Source organism: Danio aesculapii, chromosome 5 (assembly GCF_903798145.1).
Source record: "Danio aesculapii chromosome 5, fDanAes4.1, whole genome shotgun sequence".
Taxonomy (NCBI): Eukaryota; Metazoa; Chordata; class Actinopteri; order Cypriniformes; family Danionidae; genus Danio; species Danio aesculapii.
In genome coordinates this window covers 46,532,493-46,551,320 of record NC_079439.1, presented here as the reverse complement: position 1 = coordinate 46,551,320, position 18,828 = coordinate 46,532,493, and the positions used below count along the sequence as shown (strand labels likewise).

The window sequence follows — 18,828 nt, the reverse complement described above, 5'->3', positions numbered from 1 at the left end:
TCATTTTGTGTGTGAAGTCAATAGGGCTGCATTTGTTCGTTTCTGTAGGTGCTGGATTATGCTATCGAGGCAGATCAGCTGATAGAGAAATATGAGACTCTGGCCTCAGAACTGCTGCAGTGGATTGAACAAACCATCGTCACCCTAAACGATCGCCAGCTTGCTAACTCACTCAGTGCGGTTCAGAACCAGCTACAAGCCTTCAACACCTACCGCACTGTGGAGAAACCACCCAAGTGAGTGATGTTCACAATAACAAAAGATAGCATCTCCAATTTACTTTTTTAATGCATGTTACTTAACAATCTATTGCAGCATGTTATTCCACTCGAGAATCGAAAAATGTTTTTTGATTCATTAACTTTCCTTTACCTATAAAATCAAGGCAAGGCAAGGCAAGTTTATTTATATAGCACATTTCATACACAGTGGCAATTCAAAGTGCTTTACATAAACAGGAATAAAAGAAACAATTATAAGAGAAATAAAAACAAACAGAATAAAAATAAAATAAAAGCTGATAAAATGTGTTATAAAAGAGTTAAAAAGAAGAGAAAAACATAGTAGTTCGATCTGTCGGACGTAGCACAGTGCTCATTCAGTAAAGGCACAGCTAAACAGATGTGTTTTCAGTCTTGATTTGAATGTGCCTAATGTTGGAGCACATCTGATCATTTCTGGAAGCTGATTCCAGCAGCGAGGGGCGTAGTAGCTGAAAGCCGATTCACCCTGCTTTGACTGAACTCTTGGGATTTCTAATCTATTTGATCCTAAAGATCTGAGTGATCTGTTAGGTTTGTATTCAGTGAGCATATCTATAATGTATTGAGGTCCTAGGCCATTTAGTGATTTATAGACCAGTAATAATACTTTAAAATCTATTCTAAATGTGACTGGGAGCCAGTGTAAAGACCTGAGGACAGGTGTGATGTGCTCTGATTTCCTGGTTCTGGTCAGAATTCTGGCCGCAGCGTTCTGGATGAGCTGTAACTGTCTGACTGTCTTTTTGGGAAGGCCAGTGAGGAGGCCATTACAGTAATCCACCCTGCTGCTGATAAAAGCATGAACAAGTTTCTCTAAGTCTTCACTGGAAACAAAGCATCTAATTCTTGCAATGTTTTTGAGATGATAGTATGCTGATTTACTAACTGCTTTGACATGACTATTGAAACTCAGATCTGACTCCAGAGTCACACCAAGATTCTTGACCTTATTTTTTGTTGTTTGACCCTTAGAGCCAAGGTACGCATTCACCTTGAGAACCTCATCTCTGTTCCCAAATGCAATGACTTCAGTTTTCTCTTTGTTTAACTGAAGAAAGTTTTGGCACATCCAATTGTTAATTTCATCAATACATTGGCAGAGGGTGTCAATGGGGCTGTAGTCATTAGGCAGTAAGGCTAGGTAGATCTGAGTGTCATCAGCATAGCTGTGGTAGGAGATTTGGTTCTTTCTCATTATTTGGCTCAGAGGGAGCATATAAAGGTTGAACAGGAGTGGTGCCAGAATCGAGCCTTGTGGGACTCCACATGTCATGGGTGTCCACCCTGACCTATGGTCACCTATACTGACATAGTATCCTCTCCCTTCAAGGTAAGATCTGAACCATTTGAGGACCGTCCCAGACAGCCCAACCCAGTTTTCCAGCCTATCCAGAAGTATGCTGTGATCGACAGTGTCAAATGCAGCACTGAGATCAAGCAGTACCAGCACTGTTAGTTTGCCTGAATCTGTATTTAGGCGGATGTCATTGATTATCTTTATAAGGGCGCTCTCTGTACTGTGATGTGGTCTGAAACCAGATTGAAAATTGTCCAAACACCCCTTGAAGTTTAAGAACTTGTTAACCTGGTTAAAAACAACTTTTTCAATGATTTTGCCAATGAAAGGGAGATTTGAGATGGGCCTGTAATTGCTCAATATGGTGTTATCTAGGTTGCTCTTCTTCAAGAGGGGTTTAACAACTGCAGTTTTAAGTGAGTTAGGAAAAATCCCCGAGAGAAGTGAAGCATTTACCACTTTTAGAAGATCCATTTCTAAACAGGTAAACACCGTTTTAAAGAATGATGTGGGGAGCGTGTCAAGACTGCAGGTTGATGTTTTCATAATTTGCACGATCTCTTCTAAGATTTTGCCATTAATTGCCATGAAATCTGACATAATGTCTGATTTCTTAAGTTGTGGTTGAGCTAGTCTGACGTCGACACAATTTGGCTGATTGGATGAGCTGATTGCCTTTCTGATATTATTGATCTTGTCAGTAAAGAAATGAGCAAACTCATTACATTTGCTTTCAGAGAGTAGCTCACTGGGAATCCGACTGGGGGGGGTTGTGAGTTTCTCTATCGTTGCAAAGAGTTTACGAGCATTGTTTACGTTGCTGTTTATAAGGCTTGAAAAGAAAGTCTGCCTAGCAGTTTTTAGTTCCATATTAAAAGCACGAAGACTGTCTTTATAGATATTATAATGGATTACTAGTTTCGTCTTTCTCCACATACGCTCAGCTTTTCTGCACTGTTTTTTCGTCATTTTTAATTTTGGGGACCTAGTCCAGGAACCCCTTTGGCTGCTAGTTATCTTCTTGGCTTTAACAGGAGCAATGTCATCTATGACATTCTTAACTTTAGAGTTAAACAAATCAAGAAGAGAATCAACAGAGTCTGCAGATATACTTGGTGCTAGCGATATGGCCTTCATAAACTGCTCATTAGTGTTCTCATTTATGCATCTCTTTCTGACAGAGACAGATCTGTCTTTAATAGCTGGAGTGATCAATATATCAAAGAAAATACAGAAATGATCAGATAGTGCAACATCCTTAACAACAGTTGATGAAATGTGTAAACCCTTAGTTATAAGTAGATCAAGAGTGTGTCCACGATTGTGTGTGGGTCCTTGAACATGCTGAGTCAGATCAAAAGTGTTCAAAACAGTCATCAGTTCTTTTACAGCATTGATTTCTGGATTATCAATGTGAATATTAAAATCCCCAGCAATGGTAAAATAGTCAAATTCAGAGGTTACTATTGATAACAGCTCTGTAAAATCATCAATAAAAGCTGGAGAATATTTTGGAGGTCTGTAGATAATGATCAGTAAGATACGTGGAGCACCTTTTAGTGCTATACTCAGATATTCAAAAGACAAAAAGTCACCAAGTTAGACTTTAAAATCAGTTAGACTTTAAAATAAAATCAGTTAGGCTGTTCACCAAAAATCATACTTAAAACATTAAAATATGATAGAATTCAGTGGGTTGAGAAAAACAAGCAAGAAAACCATTTTTGGCAGTAAAGAGTTTGTAATAAAGTGGTTTCTGATAAGTTAAATTTTAACTGAAGACTTTAAAAAGCAATTGAATAAACCACCAGCTTAATTCTGTGTATTTAAGAACATCCATTTAAACGGTTAATTAGATTTATAGTTGAAATAAGGTCAAATGTTGGCCAGTGTAGTAAGAAATTTCCTTTTGAATCAGGGCTGGGCTATATGGCAAAAATACAAACTCGATAATTTTTGTCCCATATTATATAACAATAAATTTGAACTATAACGATAAATTTTAGGCCTTAAAGTCTTAAATTCGATGTCATCACTGTGTTTGCGAAGGGTTCTTTTGGGTGCGAGCGACATGATTTCGGCTGGCGGAGCTCATTACATTTTTTCAGACTCGGTTGAACAGTTGAGTTAAATGTGAAAAGCTTTGAAGAGATTTTGTCTGAAATAGGTATTACTGTACAGACATCTTTATGATCCGTCCATGCATGATCATAGGGAGAACCAGATGACCAATAATTCTTGGCTAGAAATTGCAACAGCCGTGGAAAAAGAGGATAGTTTTTATAGTTTAGAAAAACCTGAGGGACAAGTTTGTTAAAACAAAAAAAAAGAGGCCATGCGAAAGTGGAGACCCAGGTTGTATTAAACCTTTCAGTTTACAATATACTGATGCTCAATTTCTAGGCCTTGTTGGTTAATAATGGTCAGGATTGATGGATTATTATTGCCTTTTTAGCTTAGAAGTAGAGGACAGAATCTAGCCAGACAGTAATGAGTGAATTGTTGAGTGGGCAAAATAAAAAAAGTAAGTATTTTTTAGTAAGTGTACCTTTTTTTGCTTCTTGCCATGATAAAAAATATAATTGTAGAGCAACCCATGTTCTGTTGCCATTAATATTGAACTTTAATAGGTAGAACTGTCCGAGATATGAACAAAAGCAAGTGATGCATCATAGTTGGATTTTAAAAATCTTGAACGGTTATAAAAATCTTTATCATTATCTTTATAATGATTATCTATATCATTATCTTTATATTATCATTATAATAAATTATAAAACTAATAGAAAAAAATTCGTTTAAAAATCTTCAATGATATTAATGATCTGACCTAGTTCTGGAAACGTTCTACTATGTTTAGTCTTTTTTTTTTTTTTGACTTTGATATTGTGATAGGTCTTAAAAAGGTCTTAAAAAGTCTTAAATTTGACAGTGATATCTGCAGAAACCCTGTAAGTTGTTAATGCTTCCAGCTTTATTAGTTATTATCCCAACAGTGACTAATGAGGGGTCGTTGTTCAGTGATTCATTCATTTTGAACAAATCTTTTGTATGACTCCTAGAAAGAGAGTGATTCGTTCATTTGCGCATGTGCACATTTGTGCAGGTGGAGTAGAAGGTTAGTTCCTTTTTCAAGTCTTCTATCAGGTTTGAGTCATTCGTTCATCATGTGAAAGACAGAAGCCAATCATATGCTTTTAGAGCCATAAAAAGATTTTATCTGTTTATTTCTCGAGTCCTCCGGTTTGAGTTATCTCTCTCTTTACATGCTGTAACGTGATGAATGAACAACTCAAAAGCCAGAAGACTCAAGGTGAACTAAGCTGTGTGCATTGGTTACGGTTATATGAAACTGTCAGTGTGACGTCAGCAAGCTACTCAAATTTGAAGACCTGTCAGAAAAGGAGAGCTGACATAATCATAGACAAAAGACCAGATAAACAATAAATGATTATTTACTTTCTCATAGTATTCTTTATTACTTGTTTGAAGTGTGGTCAACGTTTGGGCTAGTTATAGATGAGTTTGGAAGCAACGCATATCATCAAATTGAACGAAATAACTCGAAAAAAGATTTGTTCATCTCCATGAACGAGACTAAAAGGTCAGAGTCAGTAAAATGATCCGAACTTCCCATCACTAACAATGACTGATGCTACAAAAATTAGAGGGCTCAATAAATTCCAATTTAATATATTGTTTATGAACAAAAACAGATTACACATTTGGTCTTATATTAAAACAAATAGTAAAATTTAAAAAGACTAATCCGGCTTTACAAGGTAAAATAAATGTGCAACACATAAACAAAAAATATGTACAGCAAGTCCACACAAATTGTAAAACTTTGAGGGGTTTTCAGGGTGAAACTTTTGTAGATGATGGAATAGGTTGGTTGTATTGCCAGACTTGGTTTTCACAAACCATTGACCCACTTCAGTGGCCAAACCACTTCCATATAATTCAATTCATGATGCCTTTTTTTGTCGATAATTTCAACTCAAGGTTAGTTTCACTTTTTTGTCACTGCTTCCACTCAGTATTTCTTTATTTTTGTCATCTTGTTGAGTTTGTTAGCAAAGTGTGGAAGGAAATGGTCTTTTGACTTTGACAGCCATGATGCATGCTGATTTGGTTGTTGTCGCATATTGCTGCTGTGTGATTGACTCTTAGATATATATTGAGTAAATATGTCCAGAGCTTATCATCATTATCGAAATAAATTTTATTGTAATTAGATATGATATTGTTTATTGGCCCAGCTCTATTTTGAATTGTTTACTTTTATTACCCTATTGTCAGATTTAAAAAAATCTTGTATTAAGCATGAACACATTTTTTAAAGTAAATTTCTTAATTCAAGAATGTTTAGATATTTTTACTGACATGATGCTAAGATTTTATTTGGGAATGTTTTTCCAATGAATAATGTTTGTCATTAGCAAAAAAAGCTGTGTAGGCTTTGTTTTAGCACACTCATTCAATCTGGCTTCATTGTGGCATATAACACCCACTTTTCAACATCTAATCAATTCCCGGCGGATGAAATCAGGCTTGCTCAAAAGATTTTTTCTCTGAATATGATAACATCAATTTATTATAGTAAAATGCTCTGCAAATATAATGTTGACATAAAATGATTGATCCTCAGTATACATTCTAGACATGTGCATTTAATCCTTAATGTGTGTTTGACAGATTCACTGAGAAGGGCAATTTGGAGGTTTTGCTCTTCACCATTCAAAGTAAAATGAGAGCAAACAATCAGAAGGTGTACATGCCAAGAGAGGGAAAACTTATCTCTGACATCAACAAGGTATGTACACATCAAATACTACATGTGGATCTATAAAAATAGCTCGAGTTTTGATTAACACTCATGGCCGGCTGTGTTTGCTGCTTGTCTGAGAAGGCGTGGGAGAGGCTGGAGAAAGCAGAACACGAGAGAGAGTTGGCACTGAGAAACGAGCTGATTCGTCAAGAGAAGCTGGAGATGCTGGCCGCACGTTTTGATCGCAAAGCAGCAATGAGGGAAACCTGGCTCAGTGAAAACCAGCGGCTGGTTTCACAGGTGAGGCAGAGTCACACAGAGGGGAAATATTCATCGTTTCATGTGCAATGATGAATAACACAATGTTTTCAACGCCTTCAGGACAATTTTGGTGTAGAACTGGGTGCTGTGGAGGCTGCCACTCGCAAACACGAGGCCATCGAGACGGACATCCAGGCATATGGTGAGCGTGTAGCTGCAGTAGAAGCTGTCGCTCGAGAACTGGAAGCAGAGGGATATCATGAAGTGCGACGTGTGCTGGCGCGGAGGGATAATGTGCTCAGACTGTGGGAGTATCTGAAGGAACTGCTTGCAGCACGACGAGAGAGGCTGATGGCACACCGTGACCTGCAGCGCCTCCTACAGGAATTGAGCTACATCATGGAATGGATGGAAGACATGAAGGTATTGACTTAATTTTAACTGCTGTATTAAAAAATGTATTATTTTATTGTTGAAAAACAATCAGATTAACTGAGTAGTTCACCTAAAAATGAAAATTTGCTCAATATTTACACCCAAGTGGTTATAAAACTTTGAGTTTCTTCTGTTTAAAACAAAAGAAGATGTTTTGAAAGTAGCTGAAAACCCGTAACCATTGACTTTAATAGCAGGGAAAACCAAATGTTATGGGAGTCATTGGTTAAAGGTTTCCAACTTTAATCAAAATATCTTTTTTGAAAACATCAGAAGAATGAACCTCAAGCAGGTTTGTGACAAGGGACGAAGGAGTTAATGATGACAGAATCTTTATTTTTGAAAGAACTATCCCTTTAATTAATGTATTATTAGTTTTTGCCTGCATTGGTTGTGTTCAGTGTGCACTGACTTAACGGTGTGTTTGTGTATGTGTGTTTAGAGTCGTCTGCAATCTCAGGACAGTGGAAAACACCTTCATGATGTGGAAGACTTGCTCCAGAAGCACACGCTGGTGGAAGCTGATATATCTGCACAGGCTGAGAGAGTCAAAGCTGTACAGGCCACTGCAAAGAGATTTGCTACAAATGAACAGAGTGAGGATACTTCCCACAAACTATATAGATCAGTGTTTCTCAACCACATTCATGGAGCTCTGCACATTTTCCATGTCTCCTTAACCAAACACACCTGATTCAGATCATCAGCTCATTAGCAGAGACTGAAAGAACTGTAATGAGTGTGACATACAAAGGAGACATCCAAAACATGCAGTGCTGGTGGTCCTCCAGGAAGGTTGTTGAGAAACACTGATATATATTCTTGAAATTGAGTTCAAGATCCAAACACAATCGCTTCTCTTTTTGCTTTAGGTTACAAACCATGTGACCCTGCACTGGTTGAAGAGAAAGTGGATCTTCTGGGTCGAGCGTATGGAGAACTGGGCCAGCTGGCTGCGGATCGACGGGCTCGACTAGATGACTCCCGAAGACTCTGGCAATTCCTCTGGGAGCTGGGAGAAGAAGCCGCCTGGATCCGAGAGCAGGAGCAGATTATCTCTGGAGGAGACTATGGTAAAGATCTGAGCTCCGCCCTTCACCTCCTGTCTAAACATGAGGCTTTTCGGGATGAGATGGCAGCCCGGTATGGCCCTCTGGGGAACAGCATTGCTGGTGGAGAAGCCCTGGTGAAGGAAGGCCACGTTGGAGCACCTGAGGTGACTGAGAGGATCAAGGACGTAAGAGCACAGTGGTCACACCTGGAGGAGGTAAAGAAGAGAAGAGAATGAACACAATTCAAATTCTAGCTTTGCAATCCACGTTTTACAATCTGCCTCTTTCTTTTTACAGGCCTCGCAGTTGCGAGAGCAGAGACTGAATGAGTCTGTTGCTTTCCATCAGTTCCAGACTGACGCCAACGACATGGAGGCTTGGATACTGGAAACACTAAGACAGGTAAAATAAGAACATGTTCAGTTGACTCGTTTCTATTCTGAGAGTTTATAGATACTTCTGTTTCATAGCGAGTCAGTGTTAGTTCAGTTAGCTGACTGGTTCTTTTGTTTTCTGTCTTGTTTTCAGGTGTCCAGTCAAGAAGTGGGCCATGATGAGTTTTCCACACAGACTCTGGCCAGAAAGCAGAGAGAAGTGGAAGAGGAGATTCAAAGTCACCGATCACTTATTGACTCACTACATGAACAGGGCTCATTACTGCCTGAGGCATACGCACAATCCCCACAGGTACACACTACACAAATTCTATGTATGAAAATACTTTTCATAGTTTTGTGATTTCCTGTGTATACTACCACACACACTGGACTTAATAAAAATACATTTTCAAGAAGCTAGTATTTTTAAGCAAGTATAAAAAGTGAATTACACCATGTCCTAACTACATGCGACACAACAAGACTCCAGCTACAAGCAATTAGTCTGTGTACACCAAGTGTGACACAATAGAAGTTTAAATACCACAGAAGCGCAGATTAGTGCACTGTACTCTTAACAAAATGATAAGGTATTTAATCTATCTAATATATATTAAACTTCTTTATTTAAAATGTAATTATAAGTACATTCTGAGTTACTGATATTTGTTGATTTGCTCTGATTCACAGTGGGTTAAATGCACAGCTAGTGTTTTTCAACCAATGGTAAATTTTCGGTGAAAGGTTTCTGTGACTATTGTAAGCTTTATAAGCTTCCTTTTACAACATCGACACTGCAATGCAATTAAAATACAATCAGTTAAATAAACTTAAGCATAAAATAAGATGATAGCGCCGTCAGGAGCAGCAGGCTAGCGCATAAACTCCACTAAAATACTGGGGTAAAATAAATTTTCATATTTTACCGACATGGCAGGGAAAAATGGAATTAAATGCAGTACTACTACTCTGATCTGAGACCCATTTTTTATCAAATATCTATTAGGCAGTGAAGATTATTTATTATTAAAGATCTTAAACGTGGTGATTTTGTAATGGGAAGATAGTTCACCGGAAGCCGTCGGACTGGCTGGCTGAAAATGAAAAGTCTGTGTGCATATCCCGTTCTAATGTTCATTTTAAAAACTATATGCTTGTTAGTTATTTTAATTTAAAGATCTGATGTAAACAATGTGCTTCCGCTTTCTGTGGTATGGCAATAAATGTCAAGTAATGTTCAAACCTACATTAGTAACATTTAACGCTGAATAAAGTGCATAATCAGCACTTGATGTGATCATTGTCATAGTAGTTTATGCTGTTTTTCAGCTGCAACATTGCAGAAATAAAAACAGTTAGTTAGAAATAGAAACTGTAGTTTCTAAAATAGACATTTTGTGCTTCACTGTCATGGATGGTTATAACAAAGTCCTTTTAACATGGAAAAAAAGGTTTTTATTGCATGTCGCTGCATCTTGTCTCGTGTAGTTAGGACAATGTTATTAGAAGTTATTAGAGGGTCAGGTAACACCTGAGTAATGACTGCTGAAAATTTTACTTAACATTTAAAATTAAATCCAAATAAAAATGCTTTAATTGGATAAAAAGTTCAGTATAATTCAGTTAAATTTAATTCAATAAATGTAGATTTGGTGAACATGAGAATTACATCAAAACCATTACAAATATTGTTCAAACCCAAGTTTTTTGAATGCTAGTATGTATTTTAAAGCCTGCTTCGTTTCTTTTACAGGTGGAGGGCCGTCTCCCAGCAATAGAGCAGCGCTATGAGGAGTTAGAAGGGTTGTCGTCATCATGGCGACAGGCCTTGGATGGAGCACTTGCATTATATCGCATGTTTAGTGAAGCTAGTGCCTGCCAACTGTGGGTTGGAGAAAAAGAGCAGTGGCTACACAACATGGAGATTCCCACCAAACTGGAGGATCTGGAGGTGGTCCAGCAGAGGTGAGAACAGAGAAAATGGTGTCTTCGTGAGTTTTGATGAGGTAAATAGTGGTGTAATATGGTTTGTTTTGTTTTGAAGATTTGATACTCTGGAGCCTGAGATGAACACATTGGGTGGACGCATTTCTGATGTCAATCAAGTTGCCCAACAGCTGCTTGGGTCAGACAACCGCAGCAAAGACCAGATTGACCAGACACAAAACCAACTCAATAACAGGTACAGTGACCAACACAGAGAGCAGAGCCTCCACACACCAACATATGCACAAGAATGTTCACAATGTTAATATGATTAATAAGATGGCCTTACGTTTCTACTTCCTCATCCTCTTCTACAGGTGGTCTGATTTCCAGAGTCTGGCCAACCAGCGTAAACAAGCTCTAGAATCGGCTCTAAATATCCAGAACTACCATCTAGAATGTAATGAGATCAAGAGCTGGATGAAGGAGAAGACCAAGGTCATCGAGTCCACACAGAGCCTTGGAAATGACCTGGCTGGAGTTATGGCCCTGCAGCGCAAGCTCACTGGAATGGAGAGAGACCTGGAGGCCATACAGGTGCGAAGATATGCATCATGTCTAAAGCAGTCATGAAGAGACTTGGTTTCGTCCTTAAACTTGTATTCTTTCCCTTCTCTTTCGCAGGGTAAGTTGGACGACCTGCATTCGGAAGCCAAAAAGTTGGTATCCGAGCATCCCGAGCAGGAGGAGGAGATCAAGGGTCAGCTTGCTGAGATCCAGGAGGTGTGGGAGGAACTTCGTGCCACCATGAAACGGCGCGAGGAGTCTTTGGGTGAAGCTTCCAAGCTTCAGGGCTTCCTCCGAGATCTTGATGACTTTCAGGCCTGGCTGTCTCGTACACAGACCACCGTGGCATCCGAGGACACACCGACCTCTCTGGCGGAAGCGGAGCGTCTGCTGGCTCAACATGAGGCCATAAAGAATGAAGTGGATAATTATAAAGAAGATTATGAGAAGATGAGAGCTACTGGAGCTGAGGTCAGTTGGGGTCAACATAAAGGTTAAGAAATACATTTATTGGCACTCACTTCCATTCAGAAATGTGTTCTTTTTAAGTTATTTCTAAAAAGAACGTTTAATCTGCTTGCCAAGACTTCATTTATTTAATAACTGTTGAATATTTTTTTTAAATGTAATTCTGCGATGGCAATTTTTTTATTTGTTGGTAGCCATTAGTTCAGTCTTCAGTGTTTATGATTCTGAAGAAATCATCCTAATATGCTGCTGTTGTGCTTAAACACTTTTTGTGGTTATTAGTCAGTGCTTCCCACACATAGACTTTACTTGGACGGGCTGCCCAGGTATATTAATAATATATCATTTTTTTTTATTATATCATCCTTTTACAGTTTTTTTTTTTTTTTTTTTAATAGCCAAACATCCACGATCGATTAACTAGTGGAAAGTCTCTTCTCACTTTACACGTCTGACGTCTCCTACTTCTCGTTGTGTGTGTGCGAGAACTGTCAACACTCTCACAGACAATCTCGCATGCTCTGCAGAGACCCGCAGAGATGCGCCTTTTTGGGACTTGCGTTTGTCCGGGGTTTCGAAATCTCCGATAATGTCCGGTATTCGGTTTTTGGTTTCCCTTTCTAAGCCGTCGTCATATTTATTTTAAGCCTGATTTACATTCTCTTGGCTTCGCAGCTGACAGCGCGTGCACATCCGCAAGTCTGAGAGAAAAATTACATAATCAATTATTAATTATTTGATAAGATCGAATAAGATAAACTTTTCTATTTACTCAGCGAGGAGGAAATTATTTCTAAACTGGCTGCAAAATATTTATACACCGTTAGAAATGCCTAATTAGCTCATTTGCCTTATTTAAATAACCGACACTTTTTATTCTTGTAATTGTTATATTTTTTAGAGATTTTTATTGTATATATGTTTTTATTCCTTTGTCATTTGTTTCTAGTTTGCTAACATGCTTTGGCAATACTGTGCAAAATGTTAGCAGCAGATTTTACCTGTCAGTGTGTGCACATGGCTCCTGAATAGAATAAAAGTAAAACAAATAGTGGATTTCTTTTTATTTCAGTCTTTAAAAATAAAAAATAAAAAAACAACTTCCACCCATTAAAAAGACACAGTGTTTAATAAATGAAAAATCACTGTTTTGTCGCATGTAGCTAAGCATGTGCTTTGGGTAAAAGGTGTTTCAATCCTGCTACCACCCCAAGTATATTTCAAACATGTGGGAAGCACTGTTAATGTCGATAGGCTACATATTATTTCTAGTACTCATTGAGAGGAAAGTTGAAAAAACGGTTTATTTGAAATATATATATTTTTTATAAATGTCTGTCAGTTTTGATCAATTTAATCCATCATTGCTGAAGACATTTACAAAAATACATCTTTTTATGAATGGCAGTAAATATTTTACTAGAGTTTGACTAATAGCTAAAAGTTGTACATATAACTGAAGCAAAATATCTTCCAATTATCCTCCAGGTGACTCAGGGTCAGACAGACGCCCAGCACATGTTCCTAGCCCAGAGGCTGCAAGCGCTGGACACCGGCTGGCATGAGCTGAGGAGAATGTGGGAGAGCCGCCACTGTGTCCTCGCTCAGGCCTTTGATTTCCAAACCCTGCTGCGAGATGCAAAACAGGCAGAGGGCTTCCTTAACAGCCAGGTTTGTGTATGCGATACTGCTATTGTTCTGTTTTTCAGTTGCAAATTATGGCTTTTGATTTGGAAGAAACCTTAATTTCCGCTAATAGCCTGCTTTCATCTCTCTTTGCCCACAGGAGTATGTTCTGTCACATACAGAGATGCCATCCAGCCTGCAAGGGGCTGAGGAGGCCATCAAGAAACATGAGGATTTCCTCACTACAATGGAGGCCAGCGAAGAAAAGATCAACGGTGTGGTAGAGTCTGGACGGAGACTTGTATCTGATGGCAACACCTATGCAGACAAGATCCAGGAGAAGACTGACTCTATTCAGGAAAGGTGAGGAGGAACAGACTAATAAAAATGTGTAGAAGATGCAAAGGTGGATGGTGAGACCTTAGAAATGTTGCAGTTGTATATTAAAGTGGAAGTGAAGCAGTCAGTCAAGTTTACATAATTTTGTAAATTGGTTTCCACTTGATTGAAATGATATTATACAAATTCAATTAATAAACCATTTTGAAGAAAAGGGCATGTTTTACTATAGCTTTTAGAGCAAGGGCGCCGCCCTCTTTGAATATTAATGTGTCCGACGTCACAGGGTTGGTTCCGTTCCTTCAGCTGAACAGATACAATAGAAGTAAACTGAACATGGAGACTGGAAAAGCTAATTTAACTCAATGTGTGAAGTTGTGGAGATGCATTGCAGAGCTGGTGCAAATACAAGCGTCAGATGTGTGTAATATATACAAAAATATTCATACGTTTTCTTTTCTTTTTTTTTTTATACATTTGATGCGCTTTGGTCCACTCTTTCATGCTGCCTGACGAGGGGATTTACATTTAGACTAATGCAACGATTGAAGCAAATGACTTTACACTTTACTAAATCAGGTCTGTGTTGATTGTCAAGACATATTCCCTTTTCAAGTTGATCAACTCGATCTCTCAATGTGTATGAAGGACATAAAAACTGCCATAGTGTGGTTTAAACACGAAAAGAGGTGAGGGGCTGTTGTAGTGAAAAGTGAAAGTACCCGCCCCATTACATTGGCATCGGACCTTGTTGAAACCCAGTCAGGCAGCGTAATACAGAGAGTGAACCAAAGCACATCAAATGATCGGTAATTAAAAGAGGAAAAAAGATAAAATTATATATATATATATATATATATATATATATATATATATATATATATATATATATATATATATATATATATATATAATGTATGTTTATATTAGACACACATCTGATGCTTGAATTTGCACTAGCTCCAAACCCACAAATTCACACATTGGGTTAAATTAGGCCTTGCATTCTCTGTGTTCAGTCCATTACTTCCATACTGTCTGTTTAACTGAGGGAACGGAACCAACCCCGTGATATTCCAAGATGGCGGCGCCCTAGCTCTATAAACTATAGAAAAACATGCCGTTTATAGGACATTTTAATGCTTTTTAATTTCTATTTCGAATAAATGCACTTCTTTTTAACTTGTTTAAAAAAACTTTTCAGGGTTTTTCAAAAAAAGTAGTAAGCACCACAAATGTTTTAGACATTGATGAGCAATGTATTTAAAAAAACATTTACTGTAATAGTTTTATGAAGCCAAATTATACCCAAGAACTGCACTTTACTGGAAATGTGCAATCCCGACAATGATGTATGTTAAATACAGGCTACATCTACATGACAATGGATATAGGTCAATCCGCAAAAGTTACATTTGTAGACATTCACAGACATTTATTGAAATTATACATTTATGCAAGTTAGAATCCATACGTTTCAATCCAAAACATTAGAATCCATAAAAGAAAAAACATGATTGTTGCCATGTGGACATATACACGGGCTCAGGCCCTAACAAACCTATTAAGGCTAGTTCAGATAACATCATGTTTTTTATCTCGTGTTCTCCTTCAGGCACCAAAAGAATAAACAAGCTGCCAACGAGCTGCTGGCTAAACTGAAGGATAACAGAGAGCTGCAGCATTTCCTGCAGGATGGACAAGAGGTAATGATACAAAATACTGAGCAATCAAGATTACATACTGTACATCTGTCACACTGACAGGGTCCCTCTTACTGGCATCTGGCGAAAGATAACACTTATATAAACTACACCAGGGATACGCAGCACCCCCTAGAGGAAGAATCCAGGGATGCCAGATTCAGATCTTTGTGTAATTAATAAGACCTTTGTTTACTTGTTCTTGTAGCTTACATTGTGGATAAACGAGAAGATGCTGACTGCTCAGGATATGTCCTATGATGAAGCCAGAAACCTCCACAGCAAGTGGCAGAAGCACCAGGCATTCATGGCTGAGCTGGCCTCCAATAAAGACTGGCTGGACAAGATCGACAAGGTACTTCCCCTGAGCATCAGATATCCAGTGCACCTCTGTGGCATTATAGTTTTTCAAACAGTGATCTCCAGGCTTGGAGAAATCATGAAAGTCAGAAAATGCTCAGCTATTGTATATTTTATTGGCTAGAAATGAATCTTGATGTGGATAGTGTGAAAATGTATGAAGTGAAATATATGTAAATGCACAGGTTTGTTCATAAATCTTTAGATATAGTGTTCGTTCAAAGTCATAGTCACTGTTTCCAATATTGAAATTTAATTGACTATAAATTGTATTAATACACTGTTTAGCTGTGCCTTTACTGTATAAGCACTGTGCTACATCTGACAGATTGCACCATTATGTCTTATGAAACTTGGAATGTTAAGTTGACTTAATAGTGAAATATTTTATTTACTTAATTTTAATAATCACGTTATTTTAAGCAAAGTCAACTAATTGTTTTAAATGCAACATGTTTACTCCCTTTAAGTAAAAGTCAGCTAATTGCATTTTAAAGTTTAATGTGAATTGTGTGGGAATCTTTGAAAGCATGTAAGAATGCAGTTTTAGTCTGGTTTCTTATGGCCATGCTAACAAAAAAAAAAAAAAAAAACAAGGCATGTGAACTCATGAGGAGAACTACAAACTGCAGAACTACACTGATCTCCTGTCTCTTTCTGCTGCTTCTATAGGAGGGTCAGGTGTTAGTGAAGGAGAAGCCTGAGTTGGAGCAGACGGTATCAGAGACTCTGAGCGGTCTGCAGAAGCAGTGGGTAGAGCTGGAGAACACCACCCAAGCCAAAGCTCAGTGTCTGTTTGACGCTAACCGAGCGGAGCTGTTCACACAGAGCTGCTCAGCGCTGGACTCCTGGCTCCAGAATATCTCCTCTCAACTCCAGAGCGATGACTTTGGAAAAGATCTCACCAGTGTCAACATCCTGCTTAAAAAACACCAGGCAAGTCTGAGGCCAAGTAGAAAGATAGTAGACATACTCGTATCACATTTGTGTGTAATCAAACCATCTTGTAATCTGTGGAACTCACAAGATCATTTGGATATAATGACATTCTCTTTTTAAACATTTACATGAGAAAGAGATTAAAAAACATTCTGAGCTAGTGGATGCTTCTCTCACTGTTCGATACAATTATGATTTTTATATCAGTGATTTTGCTCAAATGCTAATTACAGTCATCATACATCAGAACAATACATACATGATGCATTGACAATTTTCAGTTTTACTTCATGTATAAAATATTGTCATTAAATATGAGTAGTTAGATATATGAACTGAACCTCAAAACATGCTTCTTTAATGTAGCAAACATCAAATAAGTAATAATGACATGTTTAGCGGTGTGTACTGCAGCTCAAAAAGTGGGAGAGATTGAGTTTTTTTTACAGTATGTGTGTGTGAAGGACCCTACCTCCCTCACCACACCATGCTACCACAACAAATGATGTTAGAAAACTGTCAGTGTATCATAACCGGTTATGGTCTATTATTAAACTTATAGCAAATCGTCTTCATCTGCATCACGCGCACTGTAGAAACGAGTCGTTTTGACACCCCTAGCCTGAATAGGCAAGTTATTGGCTAATATTATTCTTATGTCTACCTATGTGACTCCATGTTTCACAGATGCTGGAGCATCAGATGGATGTGCGTGAGAAAGAAGTCCAGTCGCTGCAGTCACAGGCTCTGGCCTTGGCCCAAGAAGATTCTGGGATAGTGGAGGTGGATGGGGAGCAGAGAAGAGTGACAGACAGATTTTCTCAGCTGCAGGACCCTCTGAAACAGCGAAGGCAGCATCTTCTGGCTTCAAAAGAGGCTCATCAGTTCAACAGAGATCTTGAGGATGAGATTGTGAGTCTCAAGCAGGAAGCTACACTAACATTAAAAAAAGATGAAATGATAAAGACATTGAACAAAGATTATTGGAGTATATTTTATTTTACACACCATGTCTTTCTACTTCAAAATGTCACTTTTAATCCAAATCCTACATATACAGAAACATTTCTAAGACTTTTTCATTGCTTATGTCTGAAGTTGTGGGTGAAGGAGAGGATGCCCCTTGCCACGTCTACAGACCATGGTAAAGATCTGCCCAGTGTTCAGCTGCTCATGAAAAAGAATCAGGTAAACCATCGCAGTCAGTGAACATTTAACTTTTTCCTCTATTTTTGTTATCTAACCAACTTTCCAACATCCCACAGACTCTGCAGAAGGAGATTCAAGGTCACCAGCCTCGTATCGATGACATCCAGGCTCACGGTACGAATATGTCCCCTGGAAAAGAGTCTGAGATGGACAGGGAGAGGAGAGCTGCTCTTGATGGCCGTCTGGCGGAGCTGAGGGAATTGTGGGCCCTTTTGATTTCTGAGACGGAGCAGAGGAACGTGAGGCTAGCTGAGGCTAACAGAGCGCAGCAGTTTTACACAGATGCCGCAGAGGCGGAGGCTTGGATGGGAGAACAAGAGCTTCATATGATGTCAGAGGAGAAAGCGAAGGTCAGTGAGACTGAATTGTGTGTAACACATAACAGATTTACAAAAAGATGATGCTTCAAACAGGTTTGAGAGTATGAGACATTATGCACTACTGTCCAAAAGTTTGGGCTCACCCTACTTTTTGACAAAAGTAAAATATACATTACATTATGTTTTTATAAGTTAAATACAGCATACAACAAAGTACTGTAGATCTGTCATCACTAAATATACTCCCTTATACATGCCCCCAACTTCCAACCCATACAAACAAATTATATCCTGGTATACCAAGCAGGACATAAAGCTGCCCTTATATCTTGATGCTTTTTCAAACGAAATGAATTTTTTTCCAAAGCCGATGTAGGATGGCTCTTCTTCAATCCACATAGAAGTAGAAGGTGGCTTAGAATCTTTCCATAGCAAAGTTAAAAATGTTATGGCTGCTAGCAGAGCCAGCCTAATAAATCTCAAATTAATCCTTTGTTGATCAACAGAGATGGCAAAAGTACACACATTCTTTACTTAAGTAGAAGTACAGATACTCATGCTTAAAACGTCTCTGGTAAAAGTTATTGATTACACTTTTGTACTCAAGTAAAAGTACGGTCTGAAAAATGTACAATAGTAAAAAGTACCCATTACTACTAAATGTTTTGGTTTCACTAGCTAGGTGACTATCTGATTTCAACCGCAGTCCAAAGATATGCGGTATAGGTGAATAGTAGGTAACTAAATTGGCAGTAGTGTATAAGTGTCTGTGTGAATGTGTATGGGTGTTTAACAGTACTGGGTTGCAGCTGGAAGCTGGAACAGTTTTCAGTTCTGATTTTGAAATATCAGTTCTGATCTGAGAAATGAACCAAAGTGACTGAGAAAAACTGTAATATATTTATTCAATGCTAA

The 18,828-nt window shown here is 38.3% G+C and overlaps 1 protein-coding gene across 1 annotated transcript in view; it reads left to right on the top strand.

Moving 5' to 3' along the window:
* The window catches only part of LOC130229514 (spectrin beta chain, non-erythrocytic 1), a 94,716-nt gene that overhangs the window by 59,521 nt on the left and 16,367 nt on the right, over positions 1–18,828 (top strand). The window contains 20 exon segments of the mRNA XM_056458355.1: positions 49–236; positions 6,259–6,376; positions 6,473–6,631; positions 6,713–7,015; positions 7,470–7,623; positions 7,900–8,294; positions 8,377–8,481; positions 8,608–8,766; positions 10,210–10,421; positions 10,501–10,638; positions 10,760–10,979; positions 11,067–11,420; positions 12,906–13,088; positions 13,204–13,406; positions 14,998–15,088; positions 15,294–15,440; positions 16,118–16,381; positions 17,072–17,296; positions 17,483–17,572; positions 17,650–17,943. Of these exon segments, the coding sequence (XP_056314330.1) occupies positions 49–236; positions 6,259–6,376; positions 6,473–6,631; positions 6,713–7,015; positions 7,470–7,623; positions 7,900–8,294; positions 8,377–8,481; positions 8,608–8,766; positions 10,210–10,421; positions 10,501–10,638; positions 10,760–10,979; positions 11,067–11,420; positions 12,906–13,088; positions 13,204–13,406; positions 14,998–15,088; positions 15,294–15,440; positions 16,118–16,381; positions 17,072–17,296; positions 17,483–17,572; positions 17,650–17,943 (4,002 nt within the window).